General features: G+C 45.0%; 1 protein-coding gene across 1 annotated transcript in view; it reads right to left on the reverse strand.

Moving 5' to 3' along the window:
- Clmp (CXADR like cell adhesion molecule) overlaps positions 1–12,814 on the reverse strand; it is a 94,456-nt gene extending 81,642 nt beyond the window's left edge. The window contains exon 1 of the mRNA XM_026402718.2: positions 12,483–12,814. Coding sequence (XP_026258503.2) covers positions 12,483–12,510 — 28 coding nt within the window. The 5' untranslated portion in view covers positions 12,511–12,814. The remainder of the gene's footprint in view (positions 1–12,482) is intronic.
- Positions 12,815–22,470: the final 9,656 nt, after the last annotated feature.

Below are 22,470 nucleotides of genomic sequence, written 5' to 3' on the forward strand. Positions count from 1 at the left end.
GTTTGCAAAGCCAGGTTAGATTCTTGTGATGGGGAACCAGGCAACAAAGGGAACACATGTGGGTTTGGAATATCTTGGATAAACTGATTATTTTGTCAGGAGCTACCGAGGGTCTGCTGTTTGTCAAGTATGGCTCCTATTATACGCATTACCCTTTTGGCTTTTATTTCACATCTCTGAGCCCTGGGGCCCCAAGAACACATCCTGCTACTGTCCTGGCATATGCTGTGGCTTATCTGCTATCACTGTGACATTCTAGATGGTTCCTAATCAAGGGACATAGCCAGGGAACCAGGAAATTGCAACACCTTCCTAAGAACGTCATTGTTGGAAGGAGAAGGGCATCTGGAATACTAAACAGAAGATGGTGGGACAGAAGATCTTAACCATTGCTCACTCATGTTTACACAATGCTGAATCACCTACCACCCTTCCCCTATTATGGTTTTGGTATGAGGTGTCCCCCAAAAGTGCGTGTGTTATTACAGGAATGTTCAGAGATGAAATGAGTGGATAGCAAGAGCTGCAACCTAATCAGTTCAGTTTGAATGGACTGACTGGGTGGAAACTGTAGGCAGGTGGGTCCTGGCTGGAAGAGGTGTGTCACTGGGGGCATGCCCTGGAAGGGTGCATCCCCCCACCCCCCATCCTGCGCCCCGTGGTCTCTTCCTCCCTTCTTTCTTTGCTTCTTGGCTGCCACAAGGGGAGCAGCTTCTCTACACTTGGCCATCTATAGACTGAGGCCTCTGGAACTGTGAGCACCAAATAAACTTTCCCTCCTATAAGTTGTTCTTATCTTGTATTTTGGTCTCAGTGATGAAAAAGTTAACTAATTCAATTGAACAGGAGACCCTAACCCCTTTCCACTATTTACAGACCTAAGTCTTTTGTAGCATTGCATGGCATCCACAATTACAGAAAATTCTGTCCCAGTTTGGTTAATTCAGGTGTGAAGTTCCAATTCCCTAACTCTTGTTGAAGATGCTTTAAGTCCTGCTCTAGAGCTTCTCAAATACTATGTGTGTGTGTGTGTGTGTGTGTGTGTGTGTGTGTGTGTATGCCTTTGTATGTGTGTTTTTAAATAACTTCATGAGGATCTTGCTCTGAAGACAGATTCGGGTTCAGGGTTTGAAAAAGTTCTGAGAATCTGCATTTCTATAAAGTTCCCCAGTAAAACCAGAGGCTAGTGTGAAGATCACACTTGAGGTGGCGAGATAATACTAAGGTGACTCACCAGATGATTTTTTCAAAACTGTTCAGATTTCAGCCCTAAAGATCCTGTATTTCACATCCTCAGAAACCCCATTCCTGGGCAAATTAGGATGGCTGCTCACTGTACCTACCGTCATTGCCATTATCTACTGGCAATTGTCTTTCAAAGAAAGCTCCCTGAATGTCCACTTAATGGGTAGGGGTGGAGAGAAAAAAATTGAAGAGGGGAACCAGCACAGAAGCCCTGCTGAAAGCTATGGGATGCATAATCTACTCACAACAGGGTTCGTGGTCATTTAGAGCAAGGGGAAAAGAAGTGATTTGGGAACTAGAAGACCTAGCTTCTAGTTTTGATTTGACTCACTGAGGTACACCAGAACAATTGCTTAACCTCTCTGAACCTTATTTGCAAAACAATCTGACAATATCTGCCTCACAACGCTGCCATGCAGATTAGATGAGCTAACATACATGTAAGCACTAAACCTGGAGATCCTATGTTTTAAGTCCCAGCTAAATTTTCTGTGATCATTGCCTGACTTGTATTTTTTCTGCTTACTCTGCCTCTGTAATAGCCTGGTAGGGTTGGTAATAAACAAGGTGAACCCATCAAGGCAGAAGAGAAGCAGGAAAAGAGAAGGAAGAGTGGCTTAAGCTCCATGCAGGAGGAAAGGGGCCCCTGAATTGGCTCAGGGCCCACACATGATTCTTTAGCCATTCACCTCCGAGGACCTAAGAGGGCCAGAGCAGGAGTCAGTCCACATTGCTGGGTTGATCTGGTATTCCCTGCTGCAGTCCCAGGAGAAGACCGAGAACTCCAAATGGCATTGTAATGTCACCTATGCTATTCAAAAGTTTTGAACAAACCACGTGTGGTGGCCCATGCCTGCAATCCCAATGGGTCAGGAGGCTGAGGCAGGAGGATGGCAAATTAAAAGCTAGCCTTAGCCACTTAGTTGGGCCTTCTCTCAAAATAAAAAGGGCTGAGGATGTGGCTCAGTGGGTTAAGCACCTCTGGGTTAAATCTCCAGTCTCTCCTCCCCTGCCCCCCAAAAAAGGTGTGAACAAGCAGCTCTGGGAGTACAGAGTACTCAGCCTGGAGAGTCAGGGAATCCAGGAATGCAGATATGGTGATATTGAGTTTTTGAACCCCTGTTCTTAAAGGATGGGAGGAAGGGCAGAAGATGTAACAAGGCCCAGGGGAATAGAAGGTCCATAGTGAGGAGGTCTTTGTGAGCCAGGTGTGGGACTTGAGGCAAAGCACCTCTGTAAACTTGGGGCCACTTGGCAGTCCAATCTTTCAGGGGTAGATCTCCTGCAAAGGTTATGGGGGCGGGGTGCATCAGGAGAAGGAGCAGAAAGGAAAGACACAGCACTGAGGGTTATCTGTATAGAGCTCTCTCTCAAAAGAAAGAGAGAATTTTTTAATATTTATTTTTTAGTTTTAGGCGGACACAACATCTTTGTTGGTATGTGGTGCTGAGGATCGAACCCGGGCCTCGCGCATGCCAGGCGAGCGCGCTACCGCTTGAGCCACATCCCCAGCCCAGTATAGAGCTCTCTCTCCCTCTCTCCTTTGGTGTTAGACTAAGAACAGGCCATTTGGGGTCTGGAGAGGGAAGGAGCAGGAGGAAGGTCAGGCTACCATGGCAGTACTCGGAATAGAGTCACCTGGGTTCCTGGACGCCTGGGAAGCCGCAGGGCTCTAGGAAGAGGGTGTAAGAAGCAGTGGAGATGAAAGGGGGTTGCGGAGAAGTGGCCTCATTTCCAGACCTTCCTCCAAGGAGGACAGAGAGGGCAGAACCTGCTGCACTTAGTTACAGGCTGTAGTGGGGGTGTGGGAGGAAACTCCCTCAGAGGGAAGTGGATGGGGACAAAACCTCAGCTGAAAACCCAGACTTCACCTGCTTGGCCCGAGAATGCATTTGGAGCAAGACTTCTGGGCCTGCAGGAATCTGGGACACCAGTTCAGCCCTCTCTCATCAGGAGAAAAATCACACTTTGCTGCTCAGGTGAGCAGAAAAGAACAGATTTTTCTTCTCACCTTGAAGTTTGCCTTTCCTTCTGAATTTAAAAAGGAAATGTAATTCAACACATCTTGAATTTGGGTGTTGGGCTCTTCAGAGTCTAATTTTGGTCAGGACATGACTGCTTGAGATCATAGGAATCTATAGTTCCTTGGAAGGCGTCCCTGAGTGGCCTCCTGCTGTGTATCAGCAAGTCATGTGCCGTGTTAAGAAGACTCAGTCAACAACAGATCAAATACATTAAGGTGGTCCCACAAGATTACATCTAGTGACGCCACAGCCACCTTGGTTGTGTAAGTACACTTTAATTTTGATTAGGGACAGAATCGCCTGGTAACAATTTCTCAGAACAGATCCTGTTAGGTTTTGAATCTGAATGTCCCCCAAATTTGTGTGTTGAAGGCTTGGTCTCCAATGAAGCAATATTCAGAGGGAGGGCTTTGGGGAAGTGCGTGGATCGTGAGGGCTCAGACCTCATCAATGGAATCATCTCTTGACACCTGAAGAGAGTACTAGGAGGAGGTAGAAACTGGAGGCAGGTAGGGCCTCCTTGGAGGAAGTAGGTCACTGGGGACGTGCCTGGAAGGGTTTATCTTCTCCCCTTTTTCTCCCTCCCACTCTCTCTTCTTCTTGGCATCCATGAGCTGAGCAACTTTTCTGTTCCACGCACTTCTACCATGATGTTCTGCCTCACCTCAGGCCCAAAGCAATGGAGTAGCTGACCGTGGACTAAGACCTCTGAAACGGCTGGCCAAAATCCCCCCCCCCCCCCGCAAGTTATTTGTGTCAGGTGTTTTGTTCATGGTGACTAAAACTAACACATATCCCTATTATTAAGCTTCATGTAACTGTGCCTGTTACCTTTGCTATCTTTTCATTTCTGACTTCCCGGCTCCATGTTTACTTTACAGAAAGTAAACTGAGCTCAGATTTACCATTTTGTTATATCAAGCTGTACAGCCCAGGACAAAATACCTAACCTAAGTTTTCTGAGGTTGGTAAGAATAATACCAACTCATTGATCATTGTAAGGACACCGAAATTACTTGTATGAGAATCCCTAGCATGATGCCTAGTATAGAGTAAATGCTCAATAAAACTACCTGACACTGAAAGCGAAAATGAAACAAGCAGTTATTTGCCCAAGCTGGGGCAGTCCACATTGGCACAGGTATTAGAGAGCATGTGGTAGAGAAGGCACAGCTTGAGAAAAGACTTACATGCTGTGATGTTGTTTCAGCGACCTGCAGACAGCATGCTAAGCAGCATAGGAAGGGCATCTCTTGCCCAGGGATAAATAAAACAAAAAGTTACTCTCCTGGAGCAGTTGCAGACAGATGGGGCACAGATGGGGTCTATGAGTCCCTTGGGGTCCTGGAGCAAGGCGATATTACCCAAAGGACACCAGGAACTTGCCTGCAGGGCAGAGGAGCAGCCATGGCCAGAACACTGAAGACTGGCCCCATGACCCAAATCAGCTGTTTTCCAGCAGGTTCCACAAATACCCCTGGGCTGACCCTCCCCCAGCAAAGACAGTCACAATAACAATAGATGTTCGCTGTTCATTATGTACCAAGTAGGGGGCTGAAATTCTTTACATGCATTAGCTTCATTTAATTTTTCTCTCACATACGTGCACACTATGACATTGTTACTGTCGAGAAAAATAAGGTTAGGGAGGTGAAGTAATCTGCTCAAGGTCATGCAATTATGCAGCACCCCAGACAGGCTTCAAGCCAGGGTCTGGGGACTCCAGAGGCCAGCTCTTATAGCAGTTGCTCCATGGCTGGTCCACATGGGAAGCTTTATGCTCCATCCCCCTGCTCTTCCCTTGAAGAGTGATTGGAAATAATTGGAACTGTCATTGGAAGTAATGAGAAGTGACAGAGTTTGGGTTAGAAGGCTTATTGCTCCAAGTCTGAACGATCCCCACAAACCCAGGCCTAAATTTAAACAGTGAAGTCACAAAGCAATTTCCCTCTCAGGGATTGGATCCCCACCCCCAACACCATCCAGAAAAGAAATAAGAATGTCAGGGGCTGAGTCTCTTTTCCTGATAATGAAAATTCCTCCCTGACTTGATCCTATTCTCTTTCCACATGGAGGAAAACCATACAGACCCTGGGTGAACAGACTGCCCTTATTAAGAGCTTCAAATTCACTGATAGAATAATTCTTTCTTTTTCTTTTTAGCCTCCCATGAGGGAAGAGGCAATAGTGGTAGCTATGTAGCTGGCAGGTTGTGATGAAGAATGACACCATAACTTTGAAGAGGCAAGGTCTTGGGGAGATTCAATCCCTCCAGGAAGTACCTGGCCAAATGCCAAGGACACACACTGATTAATGCATCCTTTTCGATGCTGATGGGGTGATCCATCACCCCCCCACACCCCTGCTTATTTAGCACCAAGCTCACTCACATGAAAGTGCCGTGAGGAATATGAAAAGATCAGACATAGACCCTGAAGACCACAGAAGAAATACCGGACCTTCACAGATGGCATGCAAATAAGTTGCCTCCTCCTTGAACTCCTAGAAATTTTGGTGCTTTCCTACATGATCTCTCTGTCCCTTCTGTAATTTCATGTTTATGACGGTCTCCCCACTGGGTGAATTCTTAGGGGACAGAAATTGTTATTGGAGTCTCAGAGCCTAGCTTAGGATCTGAAGACTGCAAGGCTCATCCCTAATTTTTAAAATTTTTTTTGATACTGGGCATTTTTTGGGGGTACTGGGGATTTGGGGGGTGCCCAGGAGCACTTTACCACTGAGCCACATCCCCAACCCTTTTTATTCTCTATTTTGAGATAGGGTTTTGCAAAGTTTCTTAGGGCTTCCCTAACTTAATGAGGCTGACCTTGAACTTGGCAATTCAGCTGCCTCAACCTCTGGAATCAATAGGACTACAGTTGTGAGGCACCATGCTTGGCCCTTCTGTAATTATCTTGTGAGGGAGTGAGTGTGAATGCAGTCAGAAATGGCAGGGTAAGATGCGAGTGCTAAAGAACACACAGGGAACAGGGTAGGAGGCACAGTTTATAATCCCAGTGACCTGGGAGAGGCTAAGGCGGTAGGATCACAAGTCTGAGACCAGTCTGGGCAAGTTACTGAGACTTTGTCTCAAAATAAAGCAAATAAAAATATAGGCTGGAAATGCAGCTCAGGGTAGAGGTCCCCTGCGTTCAGTTCCCAGGACCACACCACAAAAGAATAAAGAGGATAAAGGGGGAACATTGAATTCCCTGAAAAAGAATGATCTCAGGAAAGGGTGCTGCACAAACACCAGGTTGGTTTAGCTTGGTTTTCCCTGCTCTGCAGTCCCTCTGCCTTCCTCCTCTTCCCTCCTTTTCTGGCCTCTCCTTGTTTCCCCTCCCCCTGCCCCTAGCCTTCCTCTTCTGTCTACTCCAGCTTTCTGACCCAGTCTTTCAAGACCTCCTCTGCTGTTTCTCTTTAGAAAAACTTCCAATATTCCACACTGATTGGGGAGCTATTCTGAAGAGAGTGCTCATTTTCTCCTCTCAGTATGGGCGCAAAGGAAACAGCTTTCTTCCCTGCCTTCTCTTTAAACAAAGCAGTTTTCAGTCTTATCACCAGCAGACTTTGGCTGAGATTGCACACGCAGCCATTGAACTGACTGCCACTCACAAAATCAAGGTCTGATGTCAGCATTCTTCCCCATGTGGGTCTGCAGGGTGCCAAAGGAAATACACTTTTATTTTTCCAGAATCCAGACATTTAGGAGGCTCAGATAACCAGAACTGTGGTGGGGAGAGGGGCAGGGGGAGAGGGAGAATGGTAGAATCTGCATTCTTTCAGAACTGCAGAAAATAGGAATTTTACTAGAAAAAGCAACATACAAGCAAGTCCCTACCCCTCCCTAAGGCTTCACCATCCACAGCCTCAAGATCATGGCTAAGATGGGAGACTGCATCAGTCCCCAGAGCAGGGCACTCTACACAGTAAGCTCAAGGGCTACAAAAGGGCTCTGACTAAGTAGAAGGGACTAGTAATCCACACATGATATATGACTAGTGACTCAGTTATAAATAAGTCATTAAATCAAACAAACTACTTATGAAAAATTTGAATGAACCTGGGAAGGGTGTGGGTGATAATAAATATTCCAACAGAATTTCCCACTTTGGGATGTATGGTTTAGCACCCCATTGTTGTGGCCTCTGTGTCAGCCAGATACTATCTTCTTGGCCACACAGCCATGATTTCAGAATAATAGCATCTCTCCTGGTAAATGGAAGGCACATGGTGTTTGGAATCCCAAGTCCTGGCTTGATGTCCCAGCTCACCTGTTTACTATCAGCATTTTCCTAAGAAGCTTATTTTACTTCTTTAAGCCTCATTTTATTTATTTGTAAAATGCAGTAATAATAATGACATTTACTCTCAGAGAACAATTGGAGGGAGAGATAAGTTATGCTAATGTATTTAAAAAACTGCTTCACCATTACAAATATTAGAAATTAAATACATCATCAAAATACTCCTGCTCTATATACTCTCCTCTCAGGGTATAACAGTGAGCTAATAATAAATAATATGCAACTCATATTTCAAACCCCAAGCGCAGATTCAAATTCATGCAAGGAATCCATTAAGCTATACATTTAATAGGTACACATTATTATATGCAAATTGTGCCTTAAAATTAGAAGAAAATGCTTAATGTTTGCAAGTTGTTTCACACAATACTCTTTACACTGAAGTCTCTCCTGGGTGTCTATTCTTATTGGAGTTTTGTAGGTAATGGCCTAGGATAAGGTCCTTTGTATTTCAGTTTCTGAACTTCCTGGGCAGGGAGATCTGGTCATTACCCTGACCTCGAATGATGTTCCCTGGTTCACAGAGCCACAGTGCAGTTGCAGGATGGAGATTATGACTATTTTCTTTGTATTGGTTCATTGGCTCTTCTGGGTTCACAATCATATGCCACATATTGCTATGAGTAGACAATAACTGAAAAAAATCAAGCATGGCAGTACCCAGGTCTTCCTGATCACAACCATATCTTAACCAGCTAGCACAATCTTAGAATTCAAAACCTCACAATTTGAGGTAGTAGTATAAGATCTAACCTTAGGCTAATATCCTCATTGAACACAGGAGGAAACTGAGGGTGGTATGACTTTCCCAGGATAACCCAGAAAAATTATAAAGGTTGAAGCCACTGATTTCCAGTCCCACGCCTTGTATGCACACACCAACATCTTTGGAACTTAGGGTATTAATTCCTTTCTCCTAAATGCGCCAGACATTAAACATGACACTGCACAGTTTCCAGGATTTCCAGTTATGATAGTTAAATTGAAATGTTACGACATCTGCCCTATTTTTCAACCAATTTCTCAACATAAAAACCATGCCAATTATTCAGCATTTAGCTCATTTAACTGAAGCACTGGAAGAGTGACTGTGATCTTGAAGTTTAACTACATGAGCTGAAAAGGAAGGAGAGACATTTTTCTGTTTCAAGAACATGGGATAGGGACACATCACAGAAATAGGGTTCCATTCCTGCCCCTTCTACTAAGCTAGCTGTAAAACCTTAGCCAAGTCTCTCTAAACTTAGGTTCCAAGGAAGGATATCAGAAGGTTAATCAACCCCTAGAAATTATTGGCAAAATTTGATGCATGTGCAACTTCGATAAGAAGTGGTTTTGTGGTTTTCATCAGATTTTCAGAAAGGTCTGGGACTCAAAATTTCATGAGCTATTGATTTAGACATTCTCTTAGCTTTTTTCCAATTTTGAAAATCTGTGACTCTAACTTAAAAAAAAAAAGTATGTCTAGTTCATCATTAACTACCTTCATGAAATCCACTCGTATGTGTACAAGACAAAAATAGGATGAGACAAGATATGAGCCTACTGGGAAATATATATATAAATATAATATCTCATTATTATGACCATCATCATGACCTATCCCAGTGGCTTATACTTTCTTTTTTCTTTTTTTTTTTAAAGAGAGAGGGAGAGAGATAGAGAGAATTTTAATATTTATTTTTTAGTTATTGGCGGACACAACATCTTTGTTTTGTATGTGGTGCTGAGGATCGAACCCGGGCTGCATGCATGCCAGGCGAGCGCGCAATACCGCTTGAGCCACATCCCAGCCCCAGTGGCTTATACTTTCAAGTCTTCCTTGAGCTCATTTTCTGTGAAACCAAACTCTTTCCCCATCCTCTCAGACTGAAGTATTTGCACTCAATATTAAAAACAATGGGCACTACCAAGTGTTTATGAAAAGGGAGAAAGATCATGGTTATAGAAATTTTGAATTCCAGATCCATGTACCCCACCCTCATTTTACCAACAAAGGAGTCAGAACAAGTACCCAGGGAGCTCAACAGACTCCCAAGTCCAAGTCCTTTGCATTCTACCAGCTACTTCATAAGGTAGCAGTGTGCAGGATGGAGGAGAGAGTCAGGTAGGACACAAATGTAGCATGGGATTATGATGTCCAGGAAAGTTAAGGTGGAATCATGAGGACCCTAACAACGGGGGAGGATTGGGGTGGTATTTGAAGAGGTTGGGGTCCCCCTTCCTGTTCTGCAGGGCTCAGAGCACTACTTGTTCATTCACATCAGAGGCAGAGCATTTGACTTCACTTATTGGCTGGTCCAGAAGTTAAAGAATCAACTGGCCCATCCTTAATGAGACCCTGGACTCTCTCAGCCTTCTTAATTTCTCTGCTGTATTGTGCATTTTCTAGGAAAAGAAAAGCCTGAAATCAAGCCAGCCATAATCAGAAGCAGCCCCAGAACTGCCCCTTTAAAGGCCCAGAGATGACTTTAAGATTCAGGCAATTCTGTGGATTTTCTTTTTGACTTTTCTAAAGAGTCCTCAAGCATATCAGGGTTCAAAACATCTTTGTAATCAGGGGCTAATCCAGTCAGCAGAACTGCTTCCCCTGGGGGCTCCTGATTCCTGCAGAGATGTCAGCTGGAGAGGGGTTCCCTCAGTGTTGTTCCCCTCTGATGTCTGTCTCTTCCTTGAACAGTTTAATCAACTCAGAGTCCAGATGTCATGAGTTCAAGGATACCTGACAAAGTCCTACATGTAGCAAAAGATTAATAGTAGATGTGAACAATGAAAATCCAGTTGTGCAGAATTCTAAGTCACAAGTCCGCTTTTCTCTTATACCCAGACCTTAGTTTGTAAAAATTTTATAAAGGAAGACCCAAGGGCTGGGGATATAGCTTGATGGTATAACAGTTGCACAAGACCCTGAGTTATATCCCCAGTGCATCAAAACTCTCTCTTATACACACACACACAGGACAGACCCAAGTGAGAAATCAGAGAGATGACTTTAATGATGAAGGCAGGGTTGTTATTTTCTCACCAGAGGAATGATTGTGCACAGTAGGCACTCAATAAACAAGGGCTGGTGAATTATGACATCTTTTGACCTACATCTTGCTCAGATCCTCCTTTCTCCTGAACTAAAGCTGATCATCACAGGTGTTCACAACTAGGTACAACAGCAGATGGCAGCTGATCATAAGGACCAGTCACTTTTCACTTCCACCATTAACTGTACTTGACCTACCTGCAAATCCCATCTCTGCTAACTATGAGCTCATGGCCTTGAGCAAGTTATCTGACCTCTTTACACCTTGATTTCTTCATCAGTAAAATGAGGTTAATCACAAAGGGTAGCCAATAGAGTTGATATAAAGAATAAAGAAGGAGTTAACAAAATAGTACATACAAAGTGCTCAGTATAACAAGGACCTCATAAGAGGACTCCAATGTTTGAGTCTACAAAACATCTGGTAATTGAGAACTCAGTGGTGAAGGAGACAAAGGTGCCATCCAGCTGGGTCAGATGTGCAAAAGGGCATATGTTGCAAAACTTAGCCAAAGGCATTTCCCATCCTATTTGAGCAATAGTTTAGGTTAGCCCACCTCTTCCATTCAGCTAGCTTGGGTGGTTACCAGTCTGAGTGTGGCCTACAGTTTGTAAAGTTCCAAAGAAAGAGAGAGCTCTGGCCACCTATCCCAAGGTGGCTCTTCAGTGCCTGTTCACTTTTGTTTGCTGTTTCTTCTAGACATCAGCTTCCCTCCATCACCTACTATTGTAGGTTTTCAGGGCTAAAAGAGCCTTAGGAACAATCTCATTTTGTTTAAGAGCTAAGGAAACGAAACCCTGAATAATGAGTAAGCTGGCAGAGATCTTCCAGCTAGTCATTTCAAACTGGGGACTAGTTCTGCTAGTGCTTCCCTCAGTGTTTGTCTGGTGTCCTGAGCAGGACCATCAGCCATCCTCCACCACCCCAGTGGGCTCTTTGTTTTGAATTCCTGGTAACTTTGGGTCCTTTCTCCAGGTGGACCCCAAGCTTGCTTTCATGGTACGCTATGAATTTTCTTTAGTTCACTCTTGCTGCCTCCCCTGTCCTGGCCACTCACGTAGTCTCATTCCCCTTCTGGAACCTCAGGCTGCTCATTCCCTGCGGGGTTCTGTCCTGCAAACCCGCCCCTCCCTCTCCAGGCTAGGTAAGTCAACCTACTTTAGGACGTCTGAGGCCATAAAGGGACACCTAGGAGGGCTCTTCTCTCTCCAGAGCATGTTTTAAGAAAAAGTGGTGCTCGCTCTGTTTCCATTCGTTTTAAGTCTTCATCCCCTTCCCTTCGCTCGGTCCCTGCTATTCTGTTCTGCTTCCCTATCTTCCCCTTTCCCCTTTTCCTTCCTCTACGCGTCGCCTTTAGCGCTAGCACCTTCTCATGGTCCTTGCGCTCTTTCCCCTTTTCCTTCTCTCCTTTCCTGCCCAGTCTCTTCCCCTCTCTCTTCCTCTTACCCCTCAACACATCTGTTTCTAATCTGAGCGCTCAGAGGCGCCTGTTTGAAACAAAAAAGCTCCCCCCACCCTCAGGAACCTGGCACAAAAATTCCTTGATGAACCTTCCCTCCCCCAATTCTCCTGAAACCAAATACCTCCCTAAGAAGGACCCTCCACATCAAATGGTTCACGGCCAAACTCGACTAAGAAATGCCCCCCAACCCCCAGCCAGCTCAAGGGCCCAGATGTGTGAGACATTTTCGATGGCCGACTGGGCGGTCCTCCGCTGCCAGATGCGCTCCTGCGTGGCGGGTAGGCAGGGACCCAGTGGTCCGCGCACTCAAGGGCTACGGGGAACCATGGTGCAGAAGGCGAGTCTTCCCGGACGCTGGGCTGTGTTTGCCCCGAGCCATCCAAACTCCCGCCCTCCCCGAGGCACTCACCTAGCAAGAGGAGCGGGAGGAGGGACATCCCGATTCTCGGACGCGGGCACTTCCCCGCTCAGCGGCTGCCTGGTTGCTGGGCGGCTGGGCGCAGCCGACAGACCTTTGGATAGCTGGGCGCGGCGCTTCGGGGTGCGCGCGGGGGGCTGCAGCCATGTGCGGGCGCAGCAGCCCTCCCCACGCCTTGTGTCCCCGCGCCCCTCTCCCGGGTCCCCGCGCCTTGCGCTCCCAGGCACCGTGGGGCTTCCAGCGCTTGCCCCACTAGCTCGCACTCGGACCCGAGCCCGGAGTAGGGTCAGGGGAAAGAAGGCGAGTCGGAAAGGCACTACTGCTTCAAGGAACACTTTTCCCTGTTTGGAAAGAAAAACGAGTGGAGAAAGAGAGAGGAAAAAAAAATTGAGCTGGAACCACATGGTTGCCTCCTACCGCAGCCCCTCCCTCCTGGCTCCCTCCCTTCCTCCCTCCCTCCCTCTTTCTCCGCGTTTGGGGTTAGCTGTGGGGGCTGCTCGGCGGGGGAGAGGCTAGAGTTGGCCGGGGCTGGGATCTACCTCAGGGTCTGGAGGGAAGGACGCGGGGGAATTGGGGTCGGTCCGAAGGCGGTTTGGTTGCTGGAGGCGCTGGGTGTTGGGTTGATTCTGTGTAGGAGAGAAACAGTAACACTTCGGCCAAGAGCCGTAGGGTGAGGCCTTGTTAATTCAATTCTCTTTCTGTTCTCTCCATTTTTCTCTTGCATCTCTTCTTCCGTCTCACACAGCACTCTTTGCTTCCATTTCTCTTCCAACTCAGTTATTTCTCTTCTCTCTTATTTACATTCTTTCTATCTCTCCTTTCTTTTCTCCTCCCTCCTCCTTTCTCCTGTCCTTTCCCTGTCGGCTTTGGACAGTAGGAAGCTACCAGACCGATCACCTAGACAGTAGAGCATGGACGTGGGTTGTTAAGACAGTCTCCAACCGGTTTGGTGGTTGCATTTCCAACTTAACTGCCTGTTCTGGCACCTCGCAGCCACACTTTGTCTGGCTTTCCCTTGACCTTTTACGTTTGCTCATCCTCTCTTGCCGTTAGTGTTCACGCTCGGATCTGGGCAGAGCTAAGCTAGCCACCGTCCTAGTGAAGTGGGGATCCGGATCTTGATAGGATGGGGTCCTTCAGGAAACATAAGAACAAACTGCATTGCACAGGGCCCTGGCAAAACTGGCACCATCCCATTTCAGGAAAAAGAAGGCAGAGGAATGAAGTCCTCCTTCCAGCTACAGCGAGCACTCCCTGGGCACCCGCGACCCTGCCAAGGAGGCCCACACCTGGAGTCTGGCTGCTGAACAGGACAGGGCGCGGTCCCCTCCTACCCTTATTTGGCCTTAGGGGTTTGGTACTTTAAGATCCGGTTGCTCAGTGGCGGCGAAAGGGGACCTGTGGAGTAAAGAACTGTGAGAGCGGCACTCGGGACTCACTGCCTGGAGCTTAGACCGTGAAACCTGTACCGGGCCTTCCAGAAAGCTGGGACCTGCGCTCTCTGGCCCCAGTCTCTCAATGCCCATGGAAGGCTGAGTGAGGATACAATCGCTCACCTTCCTTCACTGGAGTCTAGACTGGGAGCTGGGGCCACAGCCTGAGAAGCTGGGCAGCTGCCAGATTACCCCAGAGGGCCAGTGGCCTACTAGGTCACATCTTCGTCTAGTTTTTCCATCCCTCTGCCCAAGACCTTTAGTCCTAACTGGCTCAGTCCTTACAGTTGTAATGAAAACCAGTTCCATTTCAAAGGTGGAGGAAAGCAGAGGCCAGGACACTCAGAAATGTTAGCAAAAGCAGGAGCCGTTCTTGGGGCTCTGAGATCCGATGTAGAGTTGCCTTAGTAAAATTGCAGCATTTATTCATGCACTCCTTTTGTAACTATTTCTTATGCATTCACTCAGTGCCATATGATATGTTAGGTGTGGAGGACACAAAGTGACTATAACTTGGTAATTAGTTGACATTTTTTTAAAAATTTGGCACCAACTATGGACCAGGATTTATATTAATTAATGTTTTATTTTTATTTAATTCTTATGACAGTGCTAACTGGTAGGCATTTTAAATTCCAATTTAGGTGAGGAAATGACAACTTAGGGCTAAATATTTTGCCCTGGATCACAAAATAAATATCAAAACTTCTCTATTCCAATATTAGCATTATAATTTAATATTTTAAAATACCATGTTTTAAAACATCTATTTTTCAGTTGTAGTTGGACACAATACCTTTATTTTATTTATTTATTTTTATGTGGTGCTGAGGATCAAACCCATTCCTCGCACATGCTAGGTGAGCACTCTACCACTAAGCCACAACCCTGGCCCTTGAATTACTACATTTTCTATTATGAAGTATTTAAGGTTTCTTTGACTCTGAAGTAATTTTATTTTTCATTTTATATTTCTTGTGTAATGGGGAAAACGAATGTATTCACAATTATAATCCCAATATAAATGTGTTGGAAAAAAAGTATAAAGAACAAGGAAGGAAACTATACAGGGAAAGTAATTTTTTGTTTGTTTTTTAATTTGTTAAATTTTTTGACAAAATTTTAGACTTACCAACAAGTTTTTTTAAATAGTACAAAAATTCTTTGATGCCCTTTATCCAGATTCCCCCTCTTTATTTCTTCCTAGGGGAAGTGTATTTGCATGTTTTTAAGGCCCCACCTCTGCTCCTCCATCACTGGTGGCCTTTCTCACAGGCCTGGTTACTCTAGGCTGTTTATTGCTTGAGGGCTGGTTTGTACATAAAGACAGATGTGTGTGGGTGTAGGCAGATGTGCTCAAGTCCAAGGTATCAAGATGCTTTCAGTTCAAGGTCATTAGCCATCAACACAGGAAATGATTTGGTCAGGCTGAGACTGGGTCATAAATACTGTATTCTCAGGTCCAAAGTCTTATAACCAGTAGGTATTTGGTTCACCATCCTGGGGGAGGGCTTTTGGCCCCCAGGAGATTGCTATCCTTAAATTCAAAGCCTCTTTTCTGGGCCATCCTTGCAAAGTAAGAGTGCTTCTGGTGTGGCCTATAACTCAGCAATCCATGCCCTACCTATTCTGGGGTCAACGGATTATGCTTGGGTGCTGTGGGGAACCAAAGAATCAGGTGGTGGCCCTGACTCTTAATGGCTCTCCCAGTGTAGTAGGAGAGAAAAGATCACATGTGAAATGTTTCAACAACAATGTCAGAAAGTAAAGTGTCAGATTGATGACCCTGACAATGAAACAATGGAAGTTCTGTGACAAGCCCACTAGGCTAGTGTCGTTGAAGAAAGCCTAAGCCAGGTCTTGGGGAGGAATAGCATTCATTAGATGAGAGGATCTGGGTGGAGCCCTGGGTGGGGCATTCCTGGACAAACACATGGAGTTGGGTATCGCTTTGGTGTATTTAGAGGGCATTGAATGAAATGATATATATGAAATGAAATTGAAAATTGGAGCAAAATACCTAAGACAAGCCAAAATTGTGAAGGATTCTTAATGCAACGCAAAGAATTCTGGAACTTGTTCTGCATCTTCTCATCAAAAAGATGTTAACAAAAATACCTTGATGAGAACCACAGGATGTGTAAATCGGCAATTCGGTCCAGAGGTGAGGTCAAGGGTTGGGTAGTAGTGGGTCATGTCTTTCATGTCCATCCATCTTCCTACCCCATGCTTTCATATGGATAAAGGACATAATCTCAGTATTTTGTAAAGTGATATGTGTCAGGTAGCTAGCAAGCCATGAAATAGGTGAGTAGGAACAAGACGATGAAGGGCAACTGAAAACCACAGGAAGCCTTACAGGAAGAAGGGACCTTGGTATATTAAAACCTCCCCTAGCTGCAATTATATCCCTTAAGAAAAACTATTGCCCACAGGAGGATCAAAGTTCAAGGCCAGCCTCAGTAACTTAGCAAGGCCCTGAGATAAGGAGATCCTGAACAACTTACTGACACCCTGTCTCAAAATCAAAAATAAAAAGGGCTAGGGGTGTGGCTCAATGGCAAAGCACCACTCACTTCAATCCCCAGCAAAATAAATAAATAAGCAAATAAATAAATAAATAAATAAATAAAAGCTATTGTTTTAAGATTATGTCACACCCTCCCAGGTGACTTCAATCCTCCCTCGTCACCAAACCATCACAACTCCCAATGACCCTGGCAACCAAAACACCAAGACCCTCACAAAAAAGCTTGATGGGGGCTATTCAAAGAGTAATAAACTGAGTAAGGGGGCAAGAAATTAAGACAAAAATGGGGAGGACTCAATTTTCTTAAAAACTCCAACTCTAAGAGCAATATACCATGCTCTCTTGGAAGTGGACCGTGTAGTTCCTATGCTGTCCGTCAAAAGTCAAAAGTTGTATCTGGGCAGGACTCTCTAAAAACTTCCCTGGGATCCTCTCAATAAAACTAGAAGGAATGCTCTATCTCTCTCTCTTGAAAGTGTCATCGTTTCCCTTTTCCTATCCTTTCTAATAAACTCATTCCTGTTGCTCTGACAGACATGTTGGAAATCTTCCTGGCACAATTGCTGCCTCAGTTTTATGGCAGGTCTCTGCCCTGTAACAATCTGCATATGCAGTTTCAAGTCTTCTCCCTTACGGGGTGCCAAAGAGTGCTATCCTAAATATCTCCTCTGTGGGGATTCTGGAGCCACCAGAATGGGGGACAGCATGATGCATTGGAAGGGAAACCTGAAGCAGAGGGACTGGTTAGAATCTGTTGCATTTGAAGGGCAGATGACAGAAGAGTAACAAAACAAAACTAGAAATCTGTGGGAAAAAAAGATTGGACAGGGTTAAGAATTTAACAATGATTGTGGGTAGGACAGGGAATGGCCAAGAAAAGAGGCACCCAAGATGAGTGTAAGAGAGCTAATATATTGTACACTAAGAAATAGCAGCCATTTGATTACTTCCTGCAAGTAAGCCTCACAATATCATATTACAATGAGGAAAATTAGGTTCATAGAATTAAAAAAATTACATCCCATTCTATGGTTAGTAAATGATTAAGGTGGGATATAAAGTAAGAAGATGCAAACCTCTATGACTCACTGTCTTTTGAGTGACTGCTGACAAAGTAGGGAAGCTGGGTAAGTTAACTTGTCACAACCAGAAAGATAAATTACTCAATTACTGAGAGATGGTAACTTTGAGGGAATGATAAACCTCATCCATCCATCCATCTTCCCATTCATCTTTCTTTCAGTCAGTAATTCAGGGCTGGATCAGTAGCTCAATGATAGAGAGCATGCCTAGCATGTGTGATGCCCTGGGTTCAATCCCTAGCATGAAAACAAAACAAAAACAGGTGGGCGCATGCCTATAATCTCAGCCACTTGGAAGGCTCTTCAGGAAAATTGCAGGTTCAAGGCTAACCTGGACAATTTAGGGAGATCTGGTCATTCATAAATAAATAAATAAATAAATAAATAAATAAATAAATAAATAGGCTGCGGATGTAGCTTAGTGGTGTAAAGCTTGCCTAGAATATGTGATGCCCTGGGTTCAATTCCCAGTGCTGTAGAAACAACACTATACAAAACAAAAATCCAGCACATCTTCATTAGGTATCTACTATTTTCTGTTGTCAAGCACTGGAAAATTAATGGTGGTCAAAGAAAAATTGATCTTTCCCCTCTCAAGCTAATGGTGAGTTAAGGGAGATGGACACAAACCAGCAATCAAATATGGAGGGGGAAAAGTTCAGAGAGCTATAGGGATCAAAGCAGGGCCTACTGCAGGAGAAGTCTAGGAAGACTGCCTGGGAAGAGTCTTATCAACGGAGAGGAAAGGAGCACAGTAGGAAGATGGACACTTCTGCTATTATCCCTTCTCACAGGGTGCCTGGGAACTGTGGACCACATCTTTTAACCACTTTGAGGTATTCACCTATGTTCCATTCTCACAGATTAAGTTACAAGCTCATACATTTACGAAGAGGCAGCTGTCGATGATGGAAAACATTCTGGGCTAGAAGGGAGAAAGTTGAGGCTCTTTGTGTCTATGAATAGATCTCCTGGCTTCACCAAGTCTTCCTTTCCTCTTTGCCTAACACTGTTAGGAAGAAGAAATGAATTTATGAGGAAGGCGCCTGCTGCAGTGTCTAACACATATGAGACTTGGTAAATATTTGTTCCAACTAAAACTAAAGTGAAGTTCATAGGATTCCATTCCCTGTAGTAAGAAAAGCCAATTTTCTGTCTCATTTCCTTTTCCTATTAAAACAAGGTTATCTTTATATATTCTTTCCTGTCCTGCAAGGATACTTCTCAACTTGGCTTTCCAATGTGTTATTTCTTTTTATGGTTAGATAGTAAGAGGCCCCAGCTGGCTTTCAGGGTCTTGCCTGGACAATTTTTATGGAGGCTATGTCTGAGGGCCAGTGTGCTAACACAGGGTAAGGATTGAGTGTTCTCCTTATGATGATAGAGATAGCAGTTGAGAGTGACCAGGCCCTATTCTATAAACATCACATGGGGGACAGTCCCCATCTCTGACCTTTGTGGTCAGCCTTGGAGTCAGTGACTTTGGACGCTAGTCTCTTGTAGGATATTTATTGGTTAAGAAAAGATCTTTGCCCCATCTGTCTGAATGAAGCACTCAGAATGCAGAGGTCTGTGCCTCCCTCCAATGGGCTTTAGAGGTGGTCACAGGAAACTCAAAAGCCAAGATGAACACAGAGGTTTCTATAGCTGAGGAACCTCAGGATTTACAGAAGGACTCTGCTCTACATTCTACCTTTCCCCCTGAGATCAGCTGATCTGGTCTCCCCACCCCCACCCCACATCTTACTTTTAATTCTTATAGACTAACAACCTCAGGAAGGCAGTTCAGGCTTTGCAGGAAGATAGGATAATTTTGAATTCTAGCTACTTTCCTGACTGCCTGGCTTGGACATGTTTCTTAACCTCTCAGCCCACATGATTGTATCTGTAGGATTTCTTATATGGTTATTGAGAAGGCTGCAGGAGACTATGTAAAGAAAGCTCCTGGCATTTGGTGTCCATGTAGGGCACTTTGGTGTTCAGCAATTCTATCTCTCTTGCCCCTTACTAAAAGGGCAATGTATGTCATGACCCCAGAATATGGTGTAACTGGATCTGCAGAGGGTCCTTTCTCTTCTCCAAAAAGTAGAAGATAGTCTTTCCTGATTTTAGATCAAAACACTGAAGTCTAGTGGGGATTGAACCCAGGGGCGCTTAACCATTGAGCCACATCCCTAGATATTAATTTTTTTTTAGTTGTACATGGACACAATGCCTTTATTTTATTTTATTTATTTATTTATTTATTTTTTAAAGAGAGAGTGAGAGAGGAGAGAGAGAGAGAGAGAGAGAGAGAGAGAGAGAGAGAGAGAATTTTTAATATTTATTTTTTAGTTCTCGGCGGACACAACATCGTTGTTGGTATGTGGTGCTGAGGATCGAACCCAGGCCGCACGCATGCCAGGTGAGCGAGCTACCGCTTGAGCCACATCCCCAGCCCCTTATTTATTTATTTTTATATGGTGCTGAGGATTGATTCAGTGCCTCACATGTGCTAGGCAAGTGCTCTACCACTGAGCCACAACACAAGCCCATCCCCAGACATTAAAAAAAATATTTTATTTAGAGACAGGGTCTTGCTGAGTTGCTTGGAGACTTGCTAAATTGCTGAGGCTGGCTTTGAACTTGTAATCCTCCTGCCTCAGTCTCCTGAGCCACTGGGATTACAGATTACAGGCATGTCCCACTGTGCCTGGCCTGGTGAAGTCTAGCGACTTTCTAAGAAAAACACACAATTAAAGGGGCAAAAAGTATTCTATCTTTCTTCTCCTCGTATCTTTTTCCATCTCTGAGTTGAAATTAAGAGCAGAAAAAATGTTTTTGCTACTCAAAATTGCCCACAAGAAAAGTTGGCATAAGGGAGCCAAGCAGGCAGGAAGAAAATTAAGGATTAAATTTCAGAGGCATCGGATCTAACTTCCTTGTTTTCCTGAAAATGTCCCAGCTCAGCGAGTGACAGCAACACACCCAGGGCCACACAGCTAGCTGGTGGCACGGAAGCTCTAGAACACTAGTTCAACTCCTAGTTTAGTGTTCTCCCCAGTGTCTCGCACTGACCTGTGGCGAATGTTGGGTGACTTCTCTCCAAAGGAGAAGTTACCAGACCCATGCCTGGCTTCACTCTGCAGCTGACCAGTGACAGGTGACTTTTATAAGAATCCAACATCAAGTCTCCCTCTTACCATGTAAGTACCTGGCAGAGAACAGAAATGACCAAACCAGAAAACAAAAATAGTCCTGTCTTCTGGCTGGGGAAGGACAACTAGTTTGCAGTCTCCAGTCGGCACAGCGCTCCTGTATTTTTCATGCATTCAGGCCTAAAGGATGCGCTCCAGCCTGCAAGCTGGCAGTCATCCCATCTCAGTGCAGCTGCTGTCTCCACTATTGAGCTGGATGGGCCTTTAGAGTTTCTTCTAGTCTTTATTTCTTATTTCGTAGATAGAGACCCAGCCAGGGGACAGGCTATCTCAGGGTCACTGTCCAGTTAGAGGCAGAGCCAATAAAAGCAGAGTGTAGAACGGTTCTGCTGCTTCCTAAAAGGTCAGGAATGAAAACAGGAAACTCCATGGTGACTGGTAGCAGAAACAGGTATGTAGGGCTCAGGGAAGAGCTGGGACTTTTTTCTTTTCTGTTTTTTTAGTTATATATGGACACAATATCTTTTTTTTGTTTATTTATTTTTATGTGGTGCTGAGGATCGATCCCAGTGCCTCACATGGGAGGGGCAAGCACTCTGCCACTGAGCTATACCCCAGCCAGAGCAGGGACACTTTTCTAGTAGTGAATGAAGCCCAGCTGAAGCCATGGAACAAAACTGATGACAAAACAGAATATGCAAAGCCTAAACGTGCCACTGTTGTCCTGCCTGTGGGGAACTCATGTAGTTTGTGGCTGAGAGGCTACATACAGCTGTCAGCAGCTGTTCACAGCTGCTCATTGACAAGACAGATGTCCTTGGTAGCCAAGCTCAGGAGCCATGTGACCCACCACACACAGACATGTGACAAACTCAGATCATTGTCTTGTGGCCCTTTAGTGTTCCCTGACAGTACTGCCCTCAGGAGGTGAAGAAAAATACATCCTGAAACTAGAGTGTAGAGCGGAAAGTATGGATAGAACATGGGGTGTAAGGTCAGGAAGCCCTGCAGGCACTATCAGCAACTGAGTCCGCTTGAACAAATTAGGGACCTGAGTACCTCATTTATTTATCTGAAGAAAATACAAATGCCAGTGCCTTGTCAGCTCTTTGTATTCCTAATGAATATGAGATAAACATAATTAGGAATATCAATTGTAGGAATTGGCAAAACCTAATTGAAATCAATCATTCTTTTCTGTCCCCCATCTTGCCCAGTTGCAGTAGAGAGTGGATGAGTCTAAATGGGCTTGGTGTGGACCCATGATGGACACAGCAGGGCACAGCAGGGCACAGGGGGGAAACTGAACCAGGCCCAGAACTCACGTTGGGCCTCTCCCCCAACTGTGTCTCCCCCCAGAGAATGTGACCTGTACAAAGAGAAGGCAGATAGACAGAGCTCACTCGATCATCCAATTCCATTCCTAACACCCATTTTTGCCCATTTCCACCTAAGAGGCTAAAAAGAAAAATGTCCACTTTCTTAGTCTCCCTTGTCCCCCAGGAGGGTCATGTGACATAGGTCTAGAAAATGAGTTAGGCACAAAAAAAAATTTTTGTTAGGGAGCTTTTGGTAAACTCTATTTTCTACTTTGTGCAAACCAGAACTGGAGTTTGCCTCCATGGAGCTTCCAATTTATGGGAGGTGGGGAGGTATATAATATTCTTTTAGAAATCTAAGATACAGCATAGTCGTGGGTCTAAGAAAGGCACAGTGCAGTTCTCTGGAAAGTGGTATGGAGTGTTGTCATGTGAGTCATCAGGAACTGCTTTCTGGGGCGCGGGGGTCTTTGAGGTG

The sequence above is a fragment of the Urocitellus parryii genome, chromosome 4 (genome assembly GCF_045843805.1).
Source record: "Urocitellus parryii isolate mUroPar1 chromosome 4, mUroPar1.hap1, whole genome shotgun sequence".
NCBI lineage: Eukaryota > Metazoa > Chordata > Mammalia > Rodentia > Sciuridae > Urocitellus > Urocitellus parryii.